At 34.6% G+C, this 25923-nt stretch overlaps 2 protein-coding genes across 5 annotated transcripts; both read right to left on the bottom strand.

Moving 5' to 3' along the window:
* Nucleotides 1-15284: 15284 nt before the first annotated feature.
* On the bottom strand, nt 15285-19351 carry LOC110660169 (uncharacterized). Of its 4 annotated transcripts, none has more exons than XM_021818372.2 (6): nt 19051-19351; nt 18941-18965; nt 18539-18619; nt 17799-18003; nt 16244-16511; nt 15285-15551 (listed from the first exon to the last, which is right to left on the bottom strand). In XM_021818372.2, exons 1-6 carry the CDS (start codon nt 19105-19107, stop codon nt 15345-15347), a joined length of 843 nt encoding a protein of 280 aa, XP_021674064.2. In that variant the 5' UTR covers nt 19108-19351; the 3' UTR covers nt 15285-15344. The 4 variants fall into 4 exon arrangements, with proteins under 4 accessions (XP_021674064.2, XP_021674056.2, XP_021674071.2 ...); XM_021818364.2 differs by having other exon boundaries at nt 18929-18965; nt 19051-19345; XM_021818379.2 differs by having other exon boundaries at nt 17799-17985; nt 18929-18965; nt 19051-19345.
* Nucleotides 19352-20249: 898 nt separating this feature from the next.
* LOC110660163 (peroxisomal adenine nucleotide carrier 1) lies at nt 20250-23559 on the bottom strand. Its single transcript, XM_021818356.2, has 5 exons — nt 23196-23559; nt 21870-22101; nt 21184-21330; nt 20913-21070; nt 20250-20834 (listed from the first exon to the last, which is right to left on the bottom strand). Exons 1-5 carry the CDS (start codon nt 23336-23338, stop codon nt 20555-20557), a joined length of 960 nt encoding a protein of 319 aa, XP_021674048.2. The 5' UTR covers nt 23339-23559; the 3' UTR covers nt 20250-20554.
* Nucleotides 23560-25923: the final 2364 nt, after the last annotated feature.

Below are 25923 nucleotides of genomic sequence, written 5' to 3'. Positions count from 1 at the left end.
TCACACCATAACATCAAAAAGGTAATTTGGAGCACTCACGCACCCTGTAACATCAATCATAATATATGGGAGCTGATCCCCTATACAGCTCTCTTAAATCCAACCTGGTGCCAGCGAAGAACTCAGCTCGGACTTCCACTTAAATACCAAATCGGGGTCCCAGCGAAGAACTCAAGCCGTGTCTACCCCGAAGGACCGGGTCCCAGCGAAGAACTCAAGCCGTGTCTACCCGTCCTATCCATAGTCCACACCACATCACACGCACGCCAACGCACGCACACTGCTCCAAATTACCACAACAACATACATGGCACTTTAACATTTATCAATGCATCATAAATCGTGCCTAGAGTTTAACTACATAAATATATGCATATAAGTGATGCATGGGCATGCTGAACATATAATAATATCGAAATTACAATTAAAATTAATATTTTACTCACAGACTTGTGGTGGTCACCGAGTGGGCGGAGGAAGAAGGTCGTCGGCTCACGACAATTTTATTACAATCATTTAATAAATTTGACTCAATACAAACAAAGAAAAAGACCAATACGTCCTAAGTCGTGCCGAAAATCCGGCAGAGTCTCCCCTATACCTAGGACCTACCCAACCTGAAAAAGGGCTAAAAACGCACTTCTATATTCACAATCCATATATCAACAGTTCAATCATATCACACAGCCCCTCCTGGGCCCATCAAATCAGTCATCCATCACAATACGCAAAATTTCAATTTAGTCCTTATTATTGATCATTTTTGCAAAAACTGCCCAAACAAGCTCTAAAAATTATAAAACTTTGCCCCGCGGTCCTTAGCAATATTACTAAGCTATTGCAAAAAGAATCGTAATTTTCTAAGCTACCACGAATATTTTATGGATTTTTAATCCTATTTAAGCACTAGAAAATTACGAAAAAGCAAGGTTCGGGTTTACCTTTGCCGATTCCGACTTGAAACGCTTCGACGCCGTCGACAATGGGGGCTAGCCAAAACCTCGGTCCCAATTCGGAGACTTTTCCAGAACGGTGCATTCGCCTAATTTCTGCACCGGTCAACTGTTGAATTTCCGCGAATCGAGGATACCTACACGAAGCCCATAACACGGGGGTTAGTACATAAATTTTTCAGAATTTTCTAAGCTCATTTAATGCTCGAAAATACACTGCGAAGTTCCGTGGGACCCACCGAAAAACGGTGTCGGAAAAATTCGAAATTTATGTCGTTGCGAAGCTCTCGACGAGTGGAGCGTGCTGGTAGCCTCGGTTTTCTCGTGGGATTCACGGTTTTCAAGAAATCTAGCCCAAAAGTCGAAATTGGCTAAAATCTTCCCGAGCAAAAATCGGACAATCCGCTCGATGGATTTCTGCGTTCTTGGTGTCTATGGAAAGCTCTCGCCGAGTAGATGATTTTGGACTGGATCGGTGGCGTTAGTGATCGGCCGAAGGCGAAGCGAGCGTTCGCCGCCGTTTTTCGCGCGTGTTTTTCCGGCGGGCTAGCACGTGGTCGTAGCGCATACGGGCTGGTCAGTCAAGGGTGGGGTGGAAAGGAGAGAGAAACGAGAGAGAGAAGGGAGAGGGACGACGCGCGCGGGGAAAGAAAAAGGGAAGAAGGAAAAGGCCGGTCCGATCCGGTCCGGTTCGATTCGGCCGGTTCGATTCAGGATACAAAATTTTGAATTTTTACTCTGCCTCGGGACCGAAAACGAGGTCCAAAAATTCTGAAAAAATTTCAGAAAACTCAGAAAAATACGTAGACTCCAAATATATTTTTAGTTTTGCCACGTGGTCTTTAAATTAATTTTTAAAAATAATTAAAGTTTATATTTTCGGAAAATCGAACCCGATTTTTAAAATTCGAAAAATCTCAAAAAAATTCCTAAAATTTAAATAAAATTAAAATATCAAAAATACTCATAAATAATAAAATTTTGGGGTGTTACATTCTTCCCCCCTTACAGAAAATTCGTCCTCGAATTTTACACAAGGCAGAATAAAGTACATGACTATACATTGAACAAATAGGGGTACTTGCTACGCATGTCCCGTTCTGACTCCCAGGTGCACTCTTCCACTGACTGGCTCCTCCACAAAACCTTAACCATAGGGATCTATTTGGATCTTAGCTGTCTTACTTGGTAGTCCACTATGGCTACAGCACATGAGAAGGATCTGGAATGTATTTCCGGAGCATGGAGATGTGAAACACGGGATGAACGTGAGAAAGGTTGGGTGGTAGCTTCAACCGGTAGGCAACTGCTCCAACTCTATCAGTAACCTCAAAAGGTCCGATATACCGAGGTGCCAACTTGCCCTTCTTTCCAAATCTCATGACTCCCTTCATTGGAGAAACCTTCAGGAATACATAGTCGCCATCGCAAACTCCACATCCCTCCGTCTGGGTCTGCATAACTCTTACGCCTCTTGAAAGTTTTGATCGTTCCTCGATTAAGGGAACCATCTCTCAAGTGTCTTGCACTGTGTCTACATCATGCACCTTCGCTTCCCCCATTTCTGTCCAACACAGAGGAGACCTACACTTTCTTCCATATAATGCCTCATAGGGTGCCATCCCTATGCTGGAGTGGTAACTGTTGTTGTAGGCAAACTCCACCAAAGCTAGCTGCTCATCCCATTGACCTCCAAAATCCAAGACACTCATGCGAAGCATGTCTTCCAGTGTTTGGATTGTCCTTTCGGACTGTCCATCTGTCTGAGGGTGGAAAGCCGTACTGAAGTTCAACTGTGTGCCAAGTGCCTCCTGCAACTTTCTCCAAAATCGAGAAGTGAACTGGGGCCCTCTATCAGATATTATGGAAGCCGGAACTCCATGCAATCTGACTATTTCTCGAATGTAGAGCCGGGCATACTGTGCCACAGAGTATGTAGTCTTTACAGGCAAGAAGTGAGCTGATTTGGTCAAGCGGTCTACAATTACCCATATCGAATCATATCCTCGCGTGGTACGAGGCAACCCAGTCACAAAATCCATAGTGATCATTTCCCACTTCCATTATGGGATAGGGAGCTCTTGCAGCTTCCCTGACGGTCTCTGGTGTTCAAACTTCACCTTCTGACAAGTCAAGCACTTGGACACAAAGTCTGCTATGTCTCTCTTCATACCATTCCACCAGTAGCTATCTTTCACATCATGGTACATCTTGGTGGAACCTGGGTGGACACTGTACAGTGTATAGTGTGCCTCTCGCATGATTTCATTCCTGAGGTTGTCCACATCGGGCACACATATCCTAGAACCTTGCACTAGGGCGCCATCATTGGCAAATCCAAACTCACCACCTTCACCTTGCTGTACTCTTTCTATGATCTTCATCAGTTGTTGGTCTCTGTGCTGGGAAACTCTAACTCTGTCCCTCAAGTCTGGCCTCACTGAAAAGTGAGCCAACAATACCCCCTCATCTGAAAGATCTAGGATTAAACCTTGATCCATCAACTCATGTACCTCCTGAATCAATGGTCTCTTCTCTACTGAAATGTGCGCCAAACTGCCAGAAGATTTTCTGCTCAAGGCATCTGCCACAACATTGGCCTTTCCAGGGTGGTACTGGATGGTGCAATCATAGTCTTTCAGAAGCTCCATCCATCTCCTCTGTCTCAAGTTCAAGTCCCTCTGTTGGAAGATGTACTTCAAACTCTTATGGTCGGTGTATATCTCGCACACTTCACCATACAGGTAGTGTCTCCAGATTTTTAGTGCAAAGACTACAGCCGCCATTTCCAAATCATGGGTGGGGTAGTTCTGCTCATGCCTCTTCAGCTGCCTTGAAGCATAAGCCACTACCTTTCCATTCTGCATCAAAACACACCCTAGGCCAACTCTGGAGGCGTCACAATACACGGTGTATCCTTCACCACTCACAGGTAGTGTCAACACAGGGGCAGTGGTTAGACACTCCTTAAGCTTCTGGAAACTCACCTCACAGTCATCTGTCCAAATGAATGGAACATTCTTCCTGGTCAACTTAGTTAGGGGAGCCGCTATCCTGGAGAAATCTTGTACAAAACGCCTATAGTAGCCAGCTAAACCCAGAAAACTTCGCACCTCAGTGACTGTTGTAGGCCTAAGCCAATCAGTTACAGCTTCAATTTTCTTGGGATCCACTTGAATGCCATCACTAGAAACCACGTGTCCCAAGAATGAGATGCTTTCTAGCCAAAATTCACATTTTGAAAATTTGGCATATAGCTGGTGCTCCCTCAACGTCTGCAACACCATCCTCAAGTGCCACACGTGTTCTTCCTCGGTCCGAGAGTATACGAGTATGTCTTCGATGAATACGATGACATAACGGTCCAAAAATGGGTTGAACACCCTGTTCATCTAGTCCATGACGGCTGGTGGTGCATTAGTGTGTGCTATAGACATCACCTAGAACTCATAATGACCATATATTGTCACGAAGCCGCTTTTGGACACGTCCTCATTCCTGATTCTCAACTGATGGTAGCCTGATCGCAGGTCTATCTTGGAAAAGAATCTAGCTCCTTGGAGCTGATCAAACAAATCATCGATCCGAGGAAGTGGATACTTGTTCTTCACAGTGGCCTTGTTCAGCTGTCTGTAGTCGATACACAACCTCAATGACCCATCCTTCTTTCTCACAAATAAAACAGGAGCGCCCCAAGGTGAAGTGCTCGGACGTATAAAACCCTTGTCCAAAAGCTCCTGTAGTTGCTTCTTCACTCTTTCAATTCACTGGTGCCATCCTCGTAAGGTGGCATCGATATGGGGTTTGTACCCAGACAACATCAATGCAAAACTCTATTTCCCTTCCCGTGGCAACCCCGAAGCTCCTCAGGGAAGACATCCATGAATTCTCTGACAACAGGAACATTTTCCATGCTGACACCTTCTACAGATGTATCTCTCACCAATGCCAAATACCCTTGGCATCCCCGCCTCAACATTTTTCTAGCACTAATTGCTGACACCAAATTATATGGAGCCACGCTCCTGTCACCATCAAAGCTAAACTCTTCCACACCAGGTATGTGGAAATACACCTTTTTGTTCCTGCAGTCTAAAGTGGCATAGTGAGTTGACAGCCAATCCATCCCCAGGATTACATCAAAATCCATTACTGGTAAAGGAACCAAGTCTGCTGGGAGGATCTTTCCATCCACTACTACTGGGCTACCCGGAAAATCATATCTACATCTATGTTGTCACTAAGTGGGGTAGCTACCGACAAAGGGCATTCTAAGGTTGTAGGGTTTCTACCCATCCTCATGGCAAACACAGGGGAGACAAATGAGTGCGTAGCACCCGGATCTATCAAAACACGAGCCTCATAAGAATGCACAGGAAGAATACCGCCACAACCGCATTTGAAGCTTGAGCATCCGGTGGGTCGGGGTGAAAACTCGAGCTTGACCCTACCCCGAGTGGCGTAACCACGACATCGACTTCTACCTCTCGACCGCCTCCAAATCCACGCCCCCTTGTCCTCGGCCTGTTGGCCATCAATCGATTGCTGCCATGTTGGAAGTACCGGATACAATCGGCGAGGAACATTTGCAATGAACCTGTGACCCCATCTCGTGGCTCATCAAAACGGGCATTCTCTAGCAAAGTGACTGGGTTGGCCACACCTGAAGCATACTCCTGATCCCATCAAACAAGGTCCTGAATGTCCTCTTCCACACTGTGCACAAGGTGCCAAGGAGGATCTGAACGAGCCGATCGCTGCGTACTCGAGCTGTTACCACTGCTGGATCCGCACTCAGTGCAACCCTCGGGATTTGTGTCTAAAACCACTCCTCTTATTCCTACTTCTTCCTCTGTAAGTAGTTTGGCCACCACTATCCGTAGTACCCATGTGGGGAACACCTGAAGAACCCTCCGCTCTGTTTTTCTTTGCTCTACCGCTATCATCCACAGTATAGCTAATCTCAATCTGTCTGGCTCGATCAACTACCACATCAAAAGACTGATCAGACATCATGGCCAGGTTCGCATACCTCCTGTCAAGCCCCTTTAGGAATCTTTTCACCTTCATAGTCTCTGTAGATACTGCTGTAGGGGCATATCTGCTCAATTCCAGAAATTCTGTAGCATATTCATCTACAGACCTGCCATTCTGTCTTAAGGCCTCAAAGGCCCACTTCGATCTCTGAGCTTTCGCACAAATCGATTGATAAAAGTTCCACAACCGAGCCCATGTCAATCCCTCCATCCGGTAACACGTAGTGATTAATCCATTGTCTAGGCATAGGCCCCATGACATCTCGCACACACTCTATCGGTCTTCTATCATCAATCAGTGCATTTCTGCCTGTCTGCAGGAATCTAAAAACCGATATGCATCGTCTGACACATCATAAGTACCAGGCACCAACTTCTTGAAATTTATGATCTGTTTGTAAGATTCCTCTCTTGGTGCGGTGGACTGCTGCTGCTGTGGAGGGTGGACCATATACTGCGCTATCATATCTATGGTCCTCTGCAGAGTAGGCGCCATGGGGTCCATGGGACCCTGTGCCATGAAAGACTGTTCCTGAACTGTGGGTAGCTGCTCTTCTACTTGAGCAGCTCTAGGCCTCCTACCCCGCCTCCTCGGGGCAGGCGCCTCATTCTGTGCCGACACCTCGTCAGGCACATCTGGTTCTGGTGCAGTGGTAGCTCTCCTGCTTCTATGCATTTTCCTGAAATTCAGCAGCATTAGCCCACAAAATTCAAAACTGCACATTACACAGCTCTATAGACTCATATTTTCACACAATATATGAAGCAGAAACTAGAAGCAAAGACGACAATGCAAGACGAATGTGGACCCTATTTTTCCGCATGTGACTCCTAGTAGACTCTTCCCAACACTTTAGACAAACATTCCCTAAGAATCTGGAGCCTAAGCTCTGATACCACATTTGTCACGACCCAACCTATGGGCGGACCAAGACTAGGACACAGGCCAGCCCAAAGCCCCCGAGGCCCGTAGTAAGCCTAACTGTTCATTAACCCAACTCTAAGGCCCATTTGGGCCCAATATCAAGAAAACAAACGGACAGAGTCCGGCCATAAAATGGACTTACCAACGGGGAGTTTTCGACTCACCCGACCTGTAAACACAATATATAGTCAATTGGGGAGCTCAGCTCACCCTCCACATACTCATCAACATAATAATAAATGGGAGCTCAGCTCCCTCATCCAATCCATCAAACATGCATAGCATATTAAGTTTACAGGTCCCAAAATAATAATTTAGTTTACAGACCCAAATCAAATAACATTTCTAACACATGCGGAAATTCTAAGATTTAACAAGTTTATACAAACAGTAATAATTGACCTGCGAGGGAGAAAAGCAGGTTAACCAAAATAAAATCCTCCTGTAGCCTGAAAAAAATATTGAACAGGAGTGAGCGTTCGACTCAGAGAGTAAAATATCAATTTTAACCATAATCTCTATAACTATCTAAATCTAATGCACCCTGTAGAGTGAAATGCAACATCCACATCATTTTCACACCATAACATCAAAAAGGTAATTTGGAGCACTCACGCACCCTGTAACATCAATCATAATATATGGGGTGATCCCTATCTGACTCTCTTAAATCCAACCTGGTGCCAGCGAAGAACTCAGCTCGGACTTCCACTTAAATACCAAATCGGGGTCCCAGCGAAGAACTCAAGCCGTGTCTACCCCGAAGGACCGGGTCCCAGCGAAGAACTCAAGCCGTGTCTACCCGTCCTATCCATAGTCCACACCACATCACACGCACGCCAACGCACGCACACTGCTCCAAATTACCACAACAACATACATGGCACTTTAACATTTATCAATGCATCATAAATCGTGCCTAGAGTTTAACTACATAAATATATGCATATAAGTGATGCATGGGCATGCTGAACATATAATAATATCGAAATTACAATTAAAATTAATATTTTACTCACAGACTTGACGGTGGTCACTGAGGCGGCTGGGCGGAGGAAGAAGGCTGTCCCGGCTCACCTGACAATTTTATTACAATCATTTAATAAATTTGACTTAATACAAACAAAGAAAAAGACCAATACGTCCTAAGTCGTGCCGAAAATCCGGCAGAGTCTCCCCTATACCTAGGACCTACCCAACCTGAAAAAGGGCTAAAAACGCACTTCTATATTCACAATCCATATATCAACAGTTCAATCATATCACACAGCCCCTCCTGGGCCCATCAAATCAGTCATCCATCACAATACGCAAAATTTCAATTTAGTCCTTATTATTGATCATTTTTGCAAAAACTGCCCAAACAAGCTCTAAAAATTATAAAACTTTGCCCCGCGGTCCTTAGCAATATTACTAAACTATTGCAAAAAGAATCGTAATTTTCTAAGCTACCACGAATATTTTATGGATTTTTAATCCTATTTAAGCACTAGAAAATTACGAAAAAGCAAGGTTCGGGTTTACCTTTGCCGATTCCGACTTCGGAAACGCGCTCGGGACGTCTGACAATGGGGGGCTAGCCAAAACCTCGATCCAATTCGGAGACTTTTCCAGAACGGTCCGTCGCCTAATTTCACGCACCGGCCAATCGTTGAATTTCCGCGAATCGAGGATACCTACACGAAGCCCATAACACGGGGGTTAGTACATAAATTTTTCAGAATTTTCTAAGCTCATTTAATGCTCGAAAATACACTGCGAAGTTCCGTGGGACCCACCGAAAAACGGTGTCGGAAAAATTCGAAATTTATGTCGTTGCGAAGCTCTCGACGAGTGGAGCGTGCTGGTAGCCTCGGTTTCCTCGTGGGATTCACGGTTTTCGAGAAATCTAGCCCAAAAGTCGAAATGGGCTAAAATCTTCCCGAGCAAAAATCGGACAATCCGCTCGATGGATTTCGGCGTTCTTGGTGTCTATGGAAAGCTCTCACGAGTAGATGATTTTGGACACAAGACCCGGCCAATTGGTGGCCGGACGGCCGATTTGGCCGAGGCTGAGAAGCGGCAGGGGCGGGGCGTTCAGCGTTTTTTCCATTGGCCGTTTACTACATTTGGTCAAGGCGGCGCGCACCTGGCTGGCTGGCGTGGCCGCTCAGGGGGTGGAGAGGAGAGAGAAACGAGAGAGAGAAGGGAGAGGGACGACGCGCGCGGGGAAAGAAAAAGGGAAGAAGGAAAAGGCCGGTCCGATTCGACCGGTCCGATCCGGTCCGGTTCGATTCGGCCGGTTCGATTCAGGATACAAAATTTTGAATTTTTACTCTGCCTCGGGACCGAAAACGAGGTCCAAAAATTTCGAAAAAATTTCAGAAAACTCAGAAAAATACGTAGACTCCAAATATATTTTTAGTTTTGCCACGTGGTCTTTAAATTAATTTTTAAAAATAATTAAAGTTTATATTTTCGGAAAATCGAACCCGATTTTTAAAATCCGAAAAATCTCAAAAAAATTCCTAAAATTTAAATAAAATTAAAATATCAAAAATACTCATAAATAATAAAATTTTGGGGTGTTACACCTTCATTGTGTATGTATTTCAATTATAAGATCAAAAGTTTGAGAATCAAAGGTATGGCTGGTGTTTCTTTATTTTTAATAGTATATGGCATAAAAAAAATCTTGAATTTGTTTATAAACAATTTTTTTTTATTAATCTCTACATATTTATAAATAAGATTAATCCATGCCCACATATAAATAAAAATTTAATAGGTTTAAATAAAAAATATAAAGAATTAATAAGTTTTTTAAATAAAGATTAGGGTATATATAATATATACATTATAAAAATTAAGATTTAAGTGGTCAAATATCATTGCAAATGATTATCTAAGATTGAGAGTTTCGCATTGACATCCATCCTCCATTAATTTGTATGTTTGATCTTTGAAACTAAAATAATAAAAATAAAAAATGTTAATGATAAAAATGATTAGAAAAATAATGGGTTTGGACAAGTTGAAGCCAATAAAATTAAGTCATCGAAATCACATTCATCACAACTCATAATGACCACGTAGATCTGCTGATGCACACCTTAGTGATCAATCATACTTTTATGATTTTGAATCTTCATTATATATATATATATATATATATATATATATATATATGATTATCTTCCTTAATTTTTATTATAATCTTTTATATTTTAAAAATTATTTTTAAATAAATATCTTACACTATCACTTGAAAACATATTATTTTAATTATATAATCACATGAATATAAATTATTTATATTTTTTTTTCTAAATATTGGGAGAGAATATGTATTACAATCAGCACAGTTCAAACCCTAACATACACTCATCAATAATATAATCTTTTCTTTTTAAATGAAATGGAAACAACAAAATAATTAAAAAAAACCCTTCTCTAATCAAAATATCAAATATTATTTTCCAATTATAAAAATTAAATTTAATTATTTTTTTAATTCTTATATTTAAAATGCAAAAAAAAAACAATTCTTTTAATTTTAAATTTTAAACTTTGGGTGATAAATATTTTTATTTTTTTTATTAGGTTAACATATTATTTAAAAATTTTATTATTTTTATATTAAAATAAATTATTTAATTTTTTTTAATTCTTTTCAAAGTAGGGTTTAAAAAAAATTAGTAGTGGAAAGACCATATCTATATAAACCTAACCAGTAAATAGGTCAAAAGAAACATCTATTTCAGTGGATGAGATTCCCAGTCCAATTTTTGTTATTATTCTAATGTCTCTTACATGGCTCCATTTTCTATTTATAATAAAAAAAAAATATCATAACTTACATAGTATTGTATTTTTACTCCACTTAATTTATTTATTCCTCTTATTTTATGTCCTTTTACAAACTAGATACATGATAATCATATCCTTAACTCATGGATTTTAAATGGTATATGCATTGGTCCTTTAAAATCTTTTTTAAAAAAAAAATAAATTTCATTTATTTTATAAAAAATAATTTTTTATAATTTTAATATATTTATATATATATATATATAAAGTATTTTCATATTACAGTAAAATTATAAAAATTTAGAAAATAGAAAATAATTTTCTCTTTTTAAAATTTTTATTTTTCAATGAGAAAAAGCGTATTTCATTTAGAGAATATGGATACAAGGCCATTGGAAGACCATAAGACATATAATTCAAAAGACTCAAGCCCAACCCAGTATAGAAGGACCTATAACCACCCACAAATAGGGCTCTAGAACTAACCGGATATGACCCGATACCTCATCTTCCGCCGCCCTGGCAGAGACAGTTCCTCCTTCGTAAGCAGAGAACACCAGCTCCAAAAGGAGTTGCATAAATAAATGTTGGAGCACATGAACTCTAAGAGCATCATGATAAGAACAACACCCTCCTACTCAAACCAGCCAATCTACCCAAAGTAACTTTCTCCCTAGAGTTAACAGGATAAGGAGAGCCACACGACAACCCACGAATGCCTAGGAATAAGAACCGATGCCAGCAATATCGTACAGCCTTAGCGAAAATGAAGTCAGCAACCACCGTGGCGTGTACATATATATAACTTTATAAATAAATATTACTTGTTTAAATAAATAATTAAAAAATATAATATTTATTATTCAATTATAATTATTTTCTGATGATTTGTATAAATTAAATGATAAAGAATGTCACTTAATAGAAAACATTGGCTAATTAATATGTCACTTGATAAAAGATATTTATTAATTGATATATAAATGAAAATATAAAAATAATGATTATTTAAAATTTATTTTATTTTTTTTTAATTTTTATAATTTAAATTAAAAAAAAAAGATATTAGATATTAATTCTGTTTTTTTTATTTGATAATATATATATATATATATGAATTAATTAAAAAATTATAAATAATTTATTATTTATTAAATGTTATATTTTAAAATTTAATAAAATTTATTAATATTAAAAAAAATTCATTTCTCATTCCTATTAGATATTAAATATAGTACTTGTTAAAAATTGTTATATTTTTAACTACTTTTTTTTCAAAATCTTGATATTTATATTTAATAAATTATTTGTCGAATCTCATCTATTTGTTTATATAAGTATGTATTGTGCATAAAAAATAAATGCTTCTATTTCCCATAAAAAATTTAGATTTTGAAATTATTTAATTTCTAGAAATTATAAAGATGATAACTAACTTCTATTCATAATTTAAAAATAATATATTAATAAATTTATTAATTTATTTACATTTAAAATGAAATTATAATTAATTAAAAATTTTACCATTAATAAAATTTTATAATTTAATTATAAAAATATAAAATATAAAAATATATTTAAATTTATATTATTAAAATAATAAATAAATTCGTGCATGCGCAAACCAGCAACACAAACATCAGATCAAAACTATACATATCCATCAATGGGGAGAAGGAGAACCGCCTTCAGCTAGGTAGAAGGACTCTCCCTTGCCCAAAAGGCAGAAAATAGTAACCGGCCAAATTAAGAAAAACCTTTGAGAGAGAAGGAAGAGAACTCTCTCACACTAAAAAGGGAAACAAGCTCCCATCAGCTCCCCCTGGTAAAGTGATTTTGCTTTCAACTCTTTTAAATATCTTTAAAAATGTATATAATCTTGTGGAATTGCACACTGCTGGGCAGCTCATGTCAGGTAAACGCTAAAGTTATTTGACGCCAGTTTGATAATAACCAACATTACAAATATTTTAATTACTTGTTATTAAAGATTATTTTTAAAGAAAATTTAGTATATTTTAATTATAAAAATTTCTAAAATAATTTAAGTATCAATTTTGAAGATTAAGAAAACAATACCAAACTGGCTTGGGATTCTAAATGGATAGCCTAACCAGGTTGTAGTTGGGAAGTGGGAAGTCACATTTACAAGTCGTTTCTTTCCTTTGTTTTTTTTAATCAACAAGTCAAACATAATGCAATGATTAAGATACACACCATTGCTAAATCCAAGTTTTAAGGCCCCAGAGAAAGGGACACTGAGCTCTATCCTTTGACATGGATGCCAACGCATGAAACATTACTCATAATAGAGCTGGTCACTTTCCGATTCTGAAATGAAATCGATAATTTCAATTCAGTGATAATTGGACTATAAAATCCTTTTATTTTATTTTATTTTTTTAAGTAAAAAAAATAATGTAAAATCAAATTGAACGATTTCAATCTGATTTAAGACCAATTCAGGTCTGATTCTAGGCCCCAAGACACTAATTAATTACAATTAGTAACTTCTCAGGTGCCCATTTAGGGATTAATTGTTAAAAAAATGTGAAAAAAAAATTATTTACAATTATAGTGTGAATTTAAAACTCTTTACAAAAATAATGTTTGCTTGAGAAAAAACTTATTGGGAAAAAAAGTTTCAAAGAAAACGTCATTCTTAATAGAATTTTCAAGTGCGTCAAAGCTTCTGTTAAAGGCTATGCAAAAAATATTATTTGCTCGTAAAAATGTTAATATCAATAAAATTTTATTTGATAAGTCAAATAATTAACTTTTTGATAGAATATTAGGTTAATGTTCTTGAAAATGTCATTAAGAGTAGCGTTTTTAAAGTCAAGTCACGTCATATCACATCACTCCTTGCAACTTCTACATTTCTAGTATAGCACATAATGGCTCATGAAAACGCCATTAGGAGTGATGTTTTCATAAACATATGAAAATGCCACTCCTAATGGTATTTTCAATGGCTCTTTCCATTTATAAAAGATTAACCGAGTTTTATTATTTTTTTTATTATATTCATTCATTTTTTTTAGTTAGTTCTTCTTCTCCTTTTTTATTGCTAATATTATGTAATAGTGCTCGTAACAATTTTATTATTTTTAAGTTATTTGGCTCTTCATTAATAGAAGAATACTGATATTTAAGTTTATATTTTAATATATTTTCTCAATAAATTTTAATATTATTGTGAAATATTTATAAGTTAGTATTTTTTTTACAAGGAGACCTCTTGTAATTACTAAAATTAAACTTATAAATATTTTACAATAACATTAAAATTTATTAAGAAAATATATTAAAATATAAACATGGATATCAATATTTGGAGAGCTAACTGACTTGAAAATAATAAAATTATTAAGAATGCTACTAAATAATATTAGAAAAAAAAAAACCCAAGAGAAGAGAACTAATCGAAGAAATAAATGAATGTAATCAAAGAAAATAATAAAACTCAGCTAGTCTTTTATGAATTAAAAGAGCCATTAAAAACACCATTTGATGCTTATGAAAATGTCACTACCAATGCATTTTCACAAGTCACTCTCTCTCAAACCACTATCCAATGATTGTGTTGTACTAAGTCACTCTCCAATGATTATATCATACTAGGCGTGTAAAAGTTGTAGAAAATGATGTGACGTAATTCTGAAAATGTTACTTGCACTAGTGTTTTCAAAAATATTAACCTCACATTTTGTCAAAAAATTAATGATTTGACTTGTCAAAAAAAATTCTATTTGTAATGATATTTTTAAGAGAAAAAAATATTCTCAAGTCACTGATACAAGTTTTGACGTGCTTGAAAATTCTATTAGAAATGATGTTCTTTTTGTTATAAACTTTTCTTTAAAACCTCTCTTCCCAATGACATTTTTTTAAGTAAACATTTATAAATAATTTCAAATTTATACTACAATTATAAATTGTTTTTTTTTTTATTAATTAATCCCCCTTTTAGACTAAGCCTTCCCGATGTTGAAACTTGAGAATAACGTTTACATTGCATTTTAAAAATTCGACTTAGGGGAGAAAAAAAAATTAAAGAAATAAATAAAATTTTAATAAAATATAAAAATATAAATAAAATATAAAATATTAAGATATTAAAATTAGATCATATAAAAAAATTTGAATGAAATCGAATTATCTTGAAGGGCAAATAATAATTTTTTAAAAAAATATACTAAAATTGATAGATAAAATTTTAATTTTAAAAATTTGAAAGGACAGTAATTTTTTTAAGAAATATATATACTAAAAATTTTGGGGGGCACGCCTTGCACCTAGATTCCCCCCCTGGGAATCACCAGGATCATTCTCTATCACATCCCATATAACCTAACCCTTTTTCTCATGTTAAATGCAGGCACGCACGCACGCACAACCCTGGAGCCCTGTTTTTGAATAACGTAACCAATCAATGTTATCAGACGCTACCATAACTCGCAAATACAAAGTCACAATTTTAGAGAAGACGACAATCATTTGAATTATATTGCCACAAATGAAATGAATAAATGCGGTTATATGCATACAGGCAAAATAGTGTAAGAATGTAAAGCCAAATTACCAAAAAAGAAGTAAAACTTTCATTGTGATCTACAAATTTTTCATGATAGTTTATTCTTATACTGTAACAGTGAACAAATAAAGCTTCAAAACCACAGACAGAGCCAGCTGCAACAAAAAGATGCTAGCAACAATCAAAAACCACCTTTCACCTGCTGACATGATATGAGCTCGTAGATTAAGTGCCACAAAGGATGCTGACATAAAGCCTGCCACACCTGCAATCACCCACCTGAAAATTTCCAAGGGAATAATGGAGAGACACTGCAACCAAACACAAAATTTCAGTTCACACTAATGCCTGCTGCAACATTCATGAGATCTTCAATTGCCAAATAGAAGCAGGATAATCTCATTATTCTCATACCTTATTGACACAAGTGCGTGGTGTATTTTCCAAATGTGTGGTGTATATTTAAACAAGAAAGACAAACATGCTAAATTATCGCAAGTTCCTGCTAAAGAACTAATTCAATAACCAGAATTTTCTCCAGTGTACTTAGGACAATCCTATCCTGCTGTAACATTTGTCTTTTTCCAACAAGAAGCCCATCCTTCAAAAATTCAAGTATATTTGCTTTTAAATTAATACTTTGCCAACAGATTACAGCCTGAACCAAACTGTTAATATGACCCATTTATTAAGGATCACTAGAACTATTACAAAGATGATGCATAAAATTGAGTGCAATGTTTTCAGAAGAGGACATCTAACTATTAATTTTTATGTAAGACTGTTTAGCAAAAAATGTCTCTATGAAATTTTCTGGCACAAGTGTCTTCTTCCAATCTATTTTCCAACTGTTCTCTAAGGTGTCAAATCTCTTTATGGACATTTAATTGAAAATAAAACTTTCCTGAAATAAATTTTTCTATTTTTGCTTGGTGTAAACATTTTTGTCAAAATAATGTACGCTGAAGAAATAACAAGAATTTACAGCAAACAGAAAACTTACCAGTGCAGGAATAAAGATGAATAGGGAGTAACCATATAGACAAAACAGCTGGACAAGGCCTGATGGTGCTGAGAAGTACTTAAGGATCACATACAAACCAAGAGGAACAATGGTGACATAGCCATAAAAAACACCAGCAGACCAAGTCACCAGATTTATGTCATAATCCCATTCTTTCTTCTGCAGCTTGTGTGCTATATAGGTAACAAAAGTGCCAATTGAAGCTGCCACAAAGATTAGGGTAGTGCATATCCAGAATGGTCCATACCTGGACAGATATTGAAATTTAAGACACATTCATTACTTAAAGGAAACGAACGGGAGAAGAAGGGTAGAGAAAAATGAGAATGAGGTTGTTTCGTACCTCATTCTCATTTAAGACACATTTAAGATCCATCATATATAGTGGGTCTACTAGGTTAGTTACTAGTGGTTCAAGTCTGGAACTACCATTGTTTTGTACCAGAAAAGGTCAGTAAAAGCATAAAATTCTCTTCATTGTCTTAGCATGCACTAGTTAACAGAAATTTATAGCATTTGGATCTAGAAAGGGTTGCCACTTCTGAGGGAGAAGGTACTCAGATACAGAAAATTTATCAGGAAATTCTTCAATTTATACTGTGCCTATAATCTTGCCAATGCATTTGCATTTTTTTCATGGCATCCACTTTGCACAAATATACCCATCCAAGTAAAACTCCTAATCATTTTAAAGCCTTAGAAATTTGCTTTTCATCCAATGTTTATTTGTAACAGCAGCTAAACCATCCAACTAACTAGCTTTGTCATGCAGTGATAGGTGGTTAACAGTACACAATAAGTTGCATTACACACAATCATGCATAAAAGAAAGTAATATAAACAAACCTTCCAAAAATAAATTGTAAAATTTTTTATGTCTTTTTCACTTCAACCAAAGTCCAATTGCAGGTTGTTTCTAATGTTAATCCACCATGAATATACAACCCACTTATTCAGAACTGACAATAAAGCACAAAAAATACATCAATCTTCAATTATAAAAGCATATGGCCATACTGAAAAAGTGTATGCAAACAATAAATTAAGCATCATTACTAAATACCAAGTCCTACAGTTAGTTCCTTGGCACATTTGACAAGGTTCCTCTTTAGAAACACTAGCATCCACACATGCCAAAACCATAATATTCATTTGTAAATGACATCATAACAACTTTAGATATCAACTTTACATCATCATATTGTTGTAGGGGAAGCCCATAAAATTTTGCATAAATATGTTGACAATATCATAACAGACCACAGAATGGCACAATAAGAATATTGATGTGTCCTTGATTTCATAGTATAGCACCTCTAGTACATGTTTATTTCTAATTTCCCACTAGAACACATTGTCTATTGTCAATTTCTTTTTTTTCTCTGTTTATTTGTTTTCTTAGCAAAGCATCAATGAACAATTTAAAATAAAAGAAATTTTCAATATAAAGAACAAAAGGTTTCTGATATATTCAATGTTTACTTAAATCAAATAATATCAAACAGATAAAATGAGTTAGGCAGAGTGAACTCACAAATCTGGGTTGCCAGCAGTTTTCTCAGAAAACGTTCCTCTGAAAGGGAAAAGCGAATCTTTGATTCTCTCCAAAACATCTGTAGTGTCTATATCAAAGTATGGCTTATATGCAGCAATTGTGAATGTCCGCAACCAACCACTTTGCTGGGGTTCATCAGAACCAGAAGAAGGTTTTGAAAATGTATCTGCACCAATACAAAAAACTGGCCATTAAGCACTAACACAATACTACCTCCTTCAATTGACATTGCAACCATAGTTATTAAAGGCGTGCCTGAGGCTCAAGACTCACCAGGCTCGAACCCTAGCGCCTTATACGCCTAAGTGTGTGCCTTTGTTCTAGGCACAAGGTTCTAGAAAGGCATGCCTTATTTATTTCTATCTTTAGCAAGCACTCTCATTGGCAAAAAAGACTACCACTTAAACTCAAACCAGCGAACTCAATTCAAGATATATGCCAAAGAAAAAAAGAGAAAAATATCACATTTATTTGACTTTTATAGATCTTTTAAACTTTTTACTTTTGCGCCTCACCTCACTCAGGGAGCGCCTGAGCTTTGCGCCTTGCCCCTAGGTTGTACACCTTGAGCCTTTAGTAACTATGATTGCAACTACACAACATCTCACTATATTTTGATTTGGTTCATCAGACACTTTGCAGCTCCATTGTCACTTTCCAATTGTTAGCTATTCCAAAACGAAATTAAATCAGATTAAAAATGAAATATCAATGTATACCATCAGCATCGCGAGGAGGGTGAGATCCACCGGAGATTTTCCCATGCGCATTTGGTGGAGGAAACGTCTGCAGATTCGAATCTGCAACGGCATATCCAAGCAATCATATCACAAACACGAAGCTTAACAAAACTGAAAAATAAAACAAAAATTGCACTAATTAGCATTAGCCACATCACCATCCTATAATACCTATACTTCATGCAGGTTCAATTTCCAAGCTCGCCTTAAACTAGACATACCATTCAATTCACCAGACGACATTATTATTGTAAATTTTCTATTTCAAATCCCAGCATTTTCTCAGCTACCAAACAGCAACAAATTTTGCACCAAAATTGAAAAAAAAAATGTAAGCAAAAACAGAATTCAGCAGAAAAAGGATAGCACCTGAGAATTTACCAGAGAGGCCTGGATCTGGAACAGACTGCAATGTAAAACCAAAGAAACCAATCAGATCTCAAGAAAATCTTATATAATTATGAAATATGAAGAGAAAAAGTAAGACTTACAGGTACGGATCCCGAGACCTTTTGATTATCAATACTAGTGTAATTGCCTGACATCATCTTTACAAGACTTCTGTTTCTTTCTCTGCTCGCGGGACACTGGCCGGCAAGCTTGCGCTGAGTTTATTGATTTATTTATGTATTTATTTATTTATATAATTTTATTATTTGTCAATACATCCAACCGGGAGGTCTGCCTGTGTCAGGAAATGAGGCTGGATGGACAGATTGAATGATCCTGCCATAAGAGCCTACAGCATAAAATAAAACACGGGCTTGAAATGGCCCAATTTTACTCAGTTTCTTCTGTTTACGTGAGATAAAAATTAGAGAAGTCAGATAGATTATTCAAAAGATTTTTTTCTAAAATAAGATTTTTTTTTATAGTTTTTCAACCTTTATAAGTTTTTTTTTTTAAATAATAAAATTTTGAAAAGTATTTAAAAATTATTCTCAATTCACAATTTGGTGAATTAAAAAATAAATTTTTTAAAAAAATTTCACAAGATTTTACTTAAAAAAAAAGAGTTGTCTTAAATATAAATTCATGATTTCAAAATCTTTACAAAAAAAATAAAACCTTTTTTTACCTTAAAAAACCTCTCCAAATAAAAAATGTTTTTAAATATTTAATTATATTATAATAAAATTTAAATTTAAATTTAAAGTTTTTTCATTAATATTTTTAAAATAATGTTCAAACAGATTTTTAAAGTGAATGAAATTGGAAAAAATATATATATATTTCTAATCCTTTCAACCTTTTTATTTTTTTGTTAAAAATGTCACAAAAACTCATAAATATGAAAAAACTTTTTACCTTTTTTATCCAATAAAAAATTATTATTATTATTTTTTTAAGAAACTCTAAATCCTTTTCTATTTCATTAAACTCCGGGAATTGTTTAACATCTTCTTTAGGACGGGCTGGCAGGGAAGCAAAATCATGGATGGGTATTTTTTTTTTTTTTTTTTTTTTATCCCTACAAGTCTCGAATTCGAGCTGTAATTGATCCGTAATGCTAATGGCAAAAGTACCTGATCAAAGATCGCATAAGTAATTCATGAAGCTTCTGGTGGTTGTCCACTTCTGGAAACTAATTCATCAGAAGCTGCAACATTCAAGAAAAGGCAATTTGCCATTGAAGGCAATTTGCCAGAAAAGGCACAAATATATTTTCACTTGAATTTACAACTGGAAATGACAAGAAGAAATTGAAATTTAAACTGCTTTAAAAACAATACAAGTCACTGTTTAGATAGGTACTAACCAGTCTCTCTGCAGGCTAAGAATTCTCAGCATCAGATTATTTCTCGCAGACTACATCTTACCCCATGAATAAAATGTGGCCCTGATGTAGTAACACTTACCCTTCGATTTCGAGTATTTATTTTTCACTGTTGACCTTCCTATTTGCGGAATTGAACATGACTCATAAAATCCATCTATTTCTTGATATCCAGTATTTACAAAGAACTAAAGCATATTATCAATGATTTATTGCTATCAGGCACTTTTTAGCCGGCCCCTTGTAAGCAATAGATACCTTCTTATTGCAAGCATCAGAACCCAGGTACTTCTGGAAATTTTCTCTTTGATCATCAAAAGCAATGCTGAGCTCAGTACGGTCTTCAATATCTGGGCTTGCAATCCCTTGAAAAAGCCCAAAAGTCCTTCTCTTCTCCATATCACACGCACAACTGCAGGCACCGTTTTACGGGATTTAGGTTCTCCTTTCTTACTTCCATCATCATTTGAATCTGCAGCTTGAATCATCACCTTACACCTGTATGGACCACACAACACATCTCAATTTGGCTCTAAAAAGAAGCTTAAAGCACAGTTTAAGATGACAGCCACACACCTAATTGCAGGATATGTTATAAAGGTTGCAGCACTCTTTGAAACTGCACCCAAAACAAATGCTGAGAGGGCAGAAAGGGCTTCTACAGAGGAACCCTTGTCTGCTGCATTTTCTTTTCCCTTGAGATGTCTTTGTTTGAGTTGATCAAACACTGTATACTGCATAAAGTAATAAATCTGACCTCATCTTGGTTCATCTCTTAAATCAAACATTTACCTCAAAATGGAGATTTTGAAGCAATTTTTGTTTAGAACAAGTCAAAGAACAGTACCTGAATTGCAGGATTTGAGGTCAGCAAAAGAGAGATGCCAAGGCCATCAAACGCATCACTCCAAGTGCCCTCTGTCAATGTCTGCCAAAGTCCTTTTGATTTGCCAAAAGCACTTGTTTGCATCCTTGAGGAGGCCGTATCTAGGGGCTACACGATATTAAACTTTTAACATTCAATATGCATGGAAAGAAAGTAAAAATAATTGAAGAAGAGGACATCAACAAAAATGACTCTGAACAGAAAGATGAAAAAGAAAAAAAAATTCTAGTTAACAATTAGTAAAATTAAAGAATTTAGTGGTCTTGGCTCTTTGCTACCAACATTATAGATCATAAAAGAAACAATTTGCCAGATATGCAATTTACAAATAACAACCATATAAAAGCATATATGACACTTTGTTTACATAAAATTAATGATAATTGCAAGTGCAAGTTTCATGCTTCACATGCCAAGGATATCATATTCTAAATGGTTAAAATGCTGTAAGATTTGAAATGGCACTTCTTTGCTATTGCATGTCCCTTAAAGACAAGTTAAAATTTACTTACATATCTTGGAATCAGTAATTCTAAAATTCATTCCTAGCATTGAACAGGAATAATTTTTTTAAGACACAAGTTGCAGCATTTAACATATTGGATTTTGCTCAAGCATGACTTGGAAAATGGTAATTGATGACTCACCTGGGTCACAACGGCAGTGCAAGCACCAGCAGCAGCAGCAATAATCAAGTTAGCTTTCGTTCCAATTCTTTTGAAACCACTTTTTTCCAGATATAGCCTTTTAAAGTAGCTGTACCCATAGAAGTAGACAAACTGTGAAATGAAAGACTGTAGATTTTTTGTCCCTAAGCCTTGATATAGTGAAAGAATTTGTCCATTGGATAGTGCTTCCCATAAAACATCAGAAAGGTGCCTGCATGAGCGACAAAACAAAACAATAAACAAACTATTAAACTATAAGTCTTACAATAAGCTGTTCACCGACTTAAAATCTGCTCTTAAGCATTGCACTTGGCCTAAACTTTAAGCTACAAACCACCTAGGTAGTTGTAGAAGTAATGAAAGATCCACAACAATAAGGTAAAAGGCCATACAACAAACATCAAAACTCACAGCTCACAAGCATCATTTTCCTAACCATCCCATCAATGAATCATAGATTAAAACAATAAAGAGAAACGAGAAGAATAACATGGTTTCAACCATACCAAAATGGGGGAAAAAAATAATAGAAAGAAAACTTTCAATGGTACAGACATCTCAAAGATAAAGAATAAGACTTCATCTGATGATGTAAAACTAGTTCAACTCAATTCATCACAAGGTGAGTTTGAAAGCAGATATCTTATGAAGACATATCCAGCATTACATTTCATCTAAAACCTTTACGCAGTTCTACAAAAGTCAATCAAAAGAAGAGGGAGAAAATTGGTAAATCCAAAAACATCCTAATGAAAAGTGAAAATATTTACTTCATTTTAGTTCATTAAATTTCATGATAACTAACTCTGCAAGAAGTTTTAGCATGACCTATAGTGCCCAAAGCTAAAAGAACACCTTGAATCATTATATATTTAGCCCACTAAAAATCAAAAGGCCATTGCTGCAACCAATCAGAAAACAATTCATCCTTGAAGAATTTTTTTTTTTGAAAATTAATTTCCCGACCATGTTGATTGAACAACAATAGTCTTAGCTTATGTCAATAGAGTCCTGGAATTATATCAATAACTTATTAAACACACCCAGAACCTCACCATATGCAAAACGGATTCAATCCAGAAGTACGTACACAACAGAACTCCATAGGTTAAAGCAGCCAGCCTATATTGCAAATCGAAAAAAAATCATAGAATTCCAATCTACCCAATTGATATGATCACTGGATCATGATCAGGAGACATAATAACGCCATACCCAGATCAAGAAAAGAAAGAAAAACAAAGGCACGACAAGACAAACAAGCAAAAACGATGGAAAAGAATTTTATGGGTTTTAAGTTTTAACCTGTATTTTCGCTGGCCATGAGCACGAACTTCGGCTTGATACTTGGTCTTACAGGTATCAAGAGGGTACAAGATCGTTGTACTGAGTAAGGAGCCAATGGCACCGGAGGTTGCCTCTGAAAGAGATTCAAGATCAACACCCATACCTCCAAATATTATAATAAACAAAGCTTAGGCCTTCTCTAAATCTGAGATTGAGATAGGGATCATTTAAAAAATAAAATTAATATGGAGTTGTTTCATTTATATATTGGAGCGAGACTTAGAGAGACAGGGAGAGAGACACGAAGGTGGCTGGAAAAGAGAAAATGAACAGAAAAGCATTGGAAAATTACGGAAAACAGAGTAATGGATTCTTTGGCGCATTCTTGGGAGTTGAAAAAACGTGGTGTTATGACCTGGGACGTTTGGTCCCTCTCCTTCCCGTTAATTAACGGCAACTGGACGGTGGGAGTTGACGGATGGTACTAAGCTCTTGTTTTTTGGAGCTAATGCCCTGCACTATGTTTGGGGAAAAATGAAAATATATGGAAAGAAAACTATTTTTACGTCTTAATTTAGATTATGAGTAACATTCCTGAAAAGTATTATATTTAAATTTAAATTTAATTATTATTTTTAATACTTTAATTTATTTATTATGCTAGTGATACTCGAATTACTTTAGAGAATAAAAATTTTTATGTATTTGTTATAATTAAAATTCTATTTATAAAAAAATACTAAATTTTTTAATTCTACTTAATCACATCTAGATTGGACTCAATTAATGAAATAAACTCTTAATTCTAGTCCATTATGATTGAAATCTACACCGAAAGTATATATAAAGGTCTAGTTTATTTTAATTTAATTTCTACTTAAGTATCAAAGCAGTGATTAATTAATTTGCAGATTCAATTTTTGGATGTTATCCATGAAAGAAGAGAACAACGTTAATGTTTGCATCAATTTTGAATGAATTTTGAATTTATATTTTCGGTATATAGTTATTGATAAATATTGTGTAAATAAATTATTAAATTTATCATTTTTAGTAGATTTTGAGTGTATTATTTATATTATTTTTCTCATTTCATAAAATTAATACGTGTTTTTGTTTATGTGTTATTTTGCTTTTTGGAAAACAATGCTCCATATCATTTCTTCCATGTGAGATCCAAATTTTAAAATTATTTGATAAATCTCATAAAAAGAGTATAAAATTGAAAAGCAGAGCAACTAGCTTACTTATTCACCAACAAACATACCCTGCCAAAATAATCAGGTTTTTGAATTATTTATATTATTTTTTATATAAATAATTAATTTAAATTATACATAAATATAATATATTAATTTGTAGCTTCTTTTATTTTCAATTAATGAAATATCTTCCTTACCTATAAAAAAAATTATCAAATCAAGTTTGAATATTATAATACTTAAATTATGAACTTAATTAAGATTACATAAAATTATACATTTATTTTTATATTTTACATATAATTAAAATAATAATTTTAATTTGAACTCAATTAAATTTTTAAAATTACTAATTAATTATGGATAATTTAATTAAATTTCTTTCATCATTATAGTGCAGACAATGGCAAGAGTTCGAGTTTGGGTTCTAAATTATCAATTTAATTATAATTATCTTAAATTAGATTATCAATTTAATATGATTATGAATTAAAAACGGATTTTGTATTTACTTTTAAAGAATGCTATTAAATTTAAATAAATATAAATGAAGTAAATTAAATAAAATCAAATTAAAAATGACTTTAGAATCGGGAGAAACTCTTCAATTTAGTTTTGAATTGCCAACTTTTAAAATCAAGACAATCAATCCAATTTTTGTGTCGGCCCAAAATTGGACGGCTGGCTGCGATATGATATTGATGGCAAGTGCTTCGCTTTCAATGTGAGGTCTTCGTTCTACACACGCCATGAAGACCCATTTTAATTAGCACAAAAGAAGCTTCGTTCAAACAAGTGATTCATTTTACGTGATTGAAGAAGATTCCTTCAAACTACAAATGTGAACTCGAAATTGAACTCATTCGTCGTCATTTCCTTTTTAGTATTATTGTTAAAAAAATTATTTTATTTTCAAATTATTAATTAAAAAATAATTTAAAATTAAATTTAATAATTTTTAATTATAATAATATTAAAATAATAAAAAGAATTTTTTTAAATTATTTTTTTAATAATATTTAAAATAATATTTTTATTTAAAAAAATAAATTTTATTCCCTAAACTCAATGCGAAATAAAAACATTTATTATATGACACACCAGGCTCAATATTAAAAAAAAAAAAAAAAAAAAAAAAAAAAAAAAAATTTCAAATCAATTTTTTATTTTAAAATTTAATCGGGTTTTTTTCGGTTATTAAAATTAAAATTTTATTTATTTCGATTTTGAAAAAAAAAAAAAAAAAAAAAACGAAAAAAAGAATTTATATAGTCATAATATAGTCAAAAAGAATTTAAATTTTTTTTTTTTTTTTTTTTTTTTAAAAAATTAATTTTATTATTATATTTTATATATATTTATTTTTTTTATTTTATTTTTTTTATTTTATTTAAAAAAAAAAAAAAATAAAAAAAAAAAAAAAAAAAAAAAAAAAAAAAAAAAATTAAAAAAAAAAATCAAAAATAAAAAAATCAAAAAAAAAAACAAAAATAATTTTCGATTTTTTTTTCATTTTTTCAAAATCATTTTTTTTAAAAAAATAA

The sequence above is a fragment of the Hevea brasiliensis genome, unplaced genomic scaffold (assembly GCF_030052815.1).
Source record: "Hevea brasiliensis isolate MT/VB/25A 57/8 unplaced genomic scaffold, ASM3005281v1 Scaf7, whole genome shotgun sequence".
NCBI lineage: Eukaryota > Viridiplantae > Streptophyta > Magnoliopsida > Malpighiales > Euphorbiaceae > Hevea > Hevea brasiliensis.
Note: the sequence above shows the minus strand (reverse complement) of the source record. Positions and strands in the feature narration are given on the sequence as shown.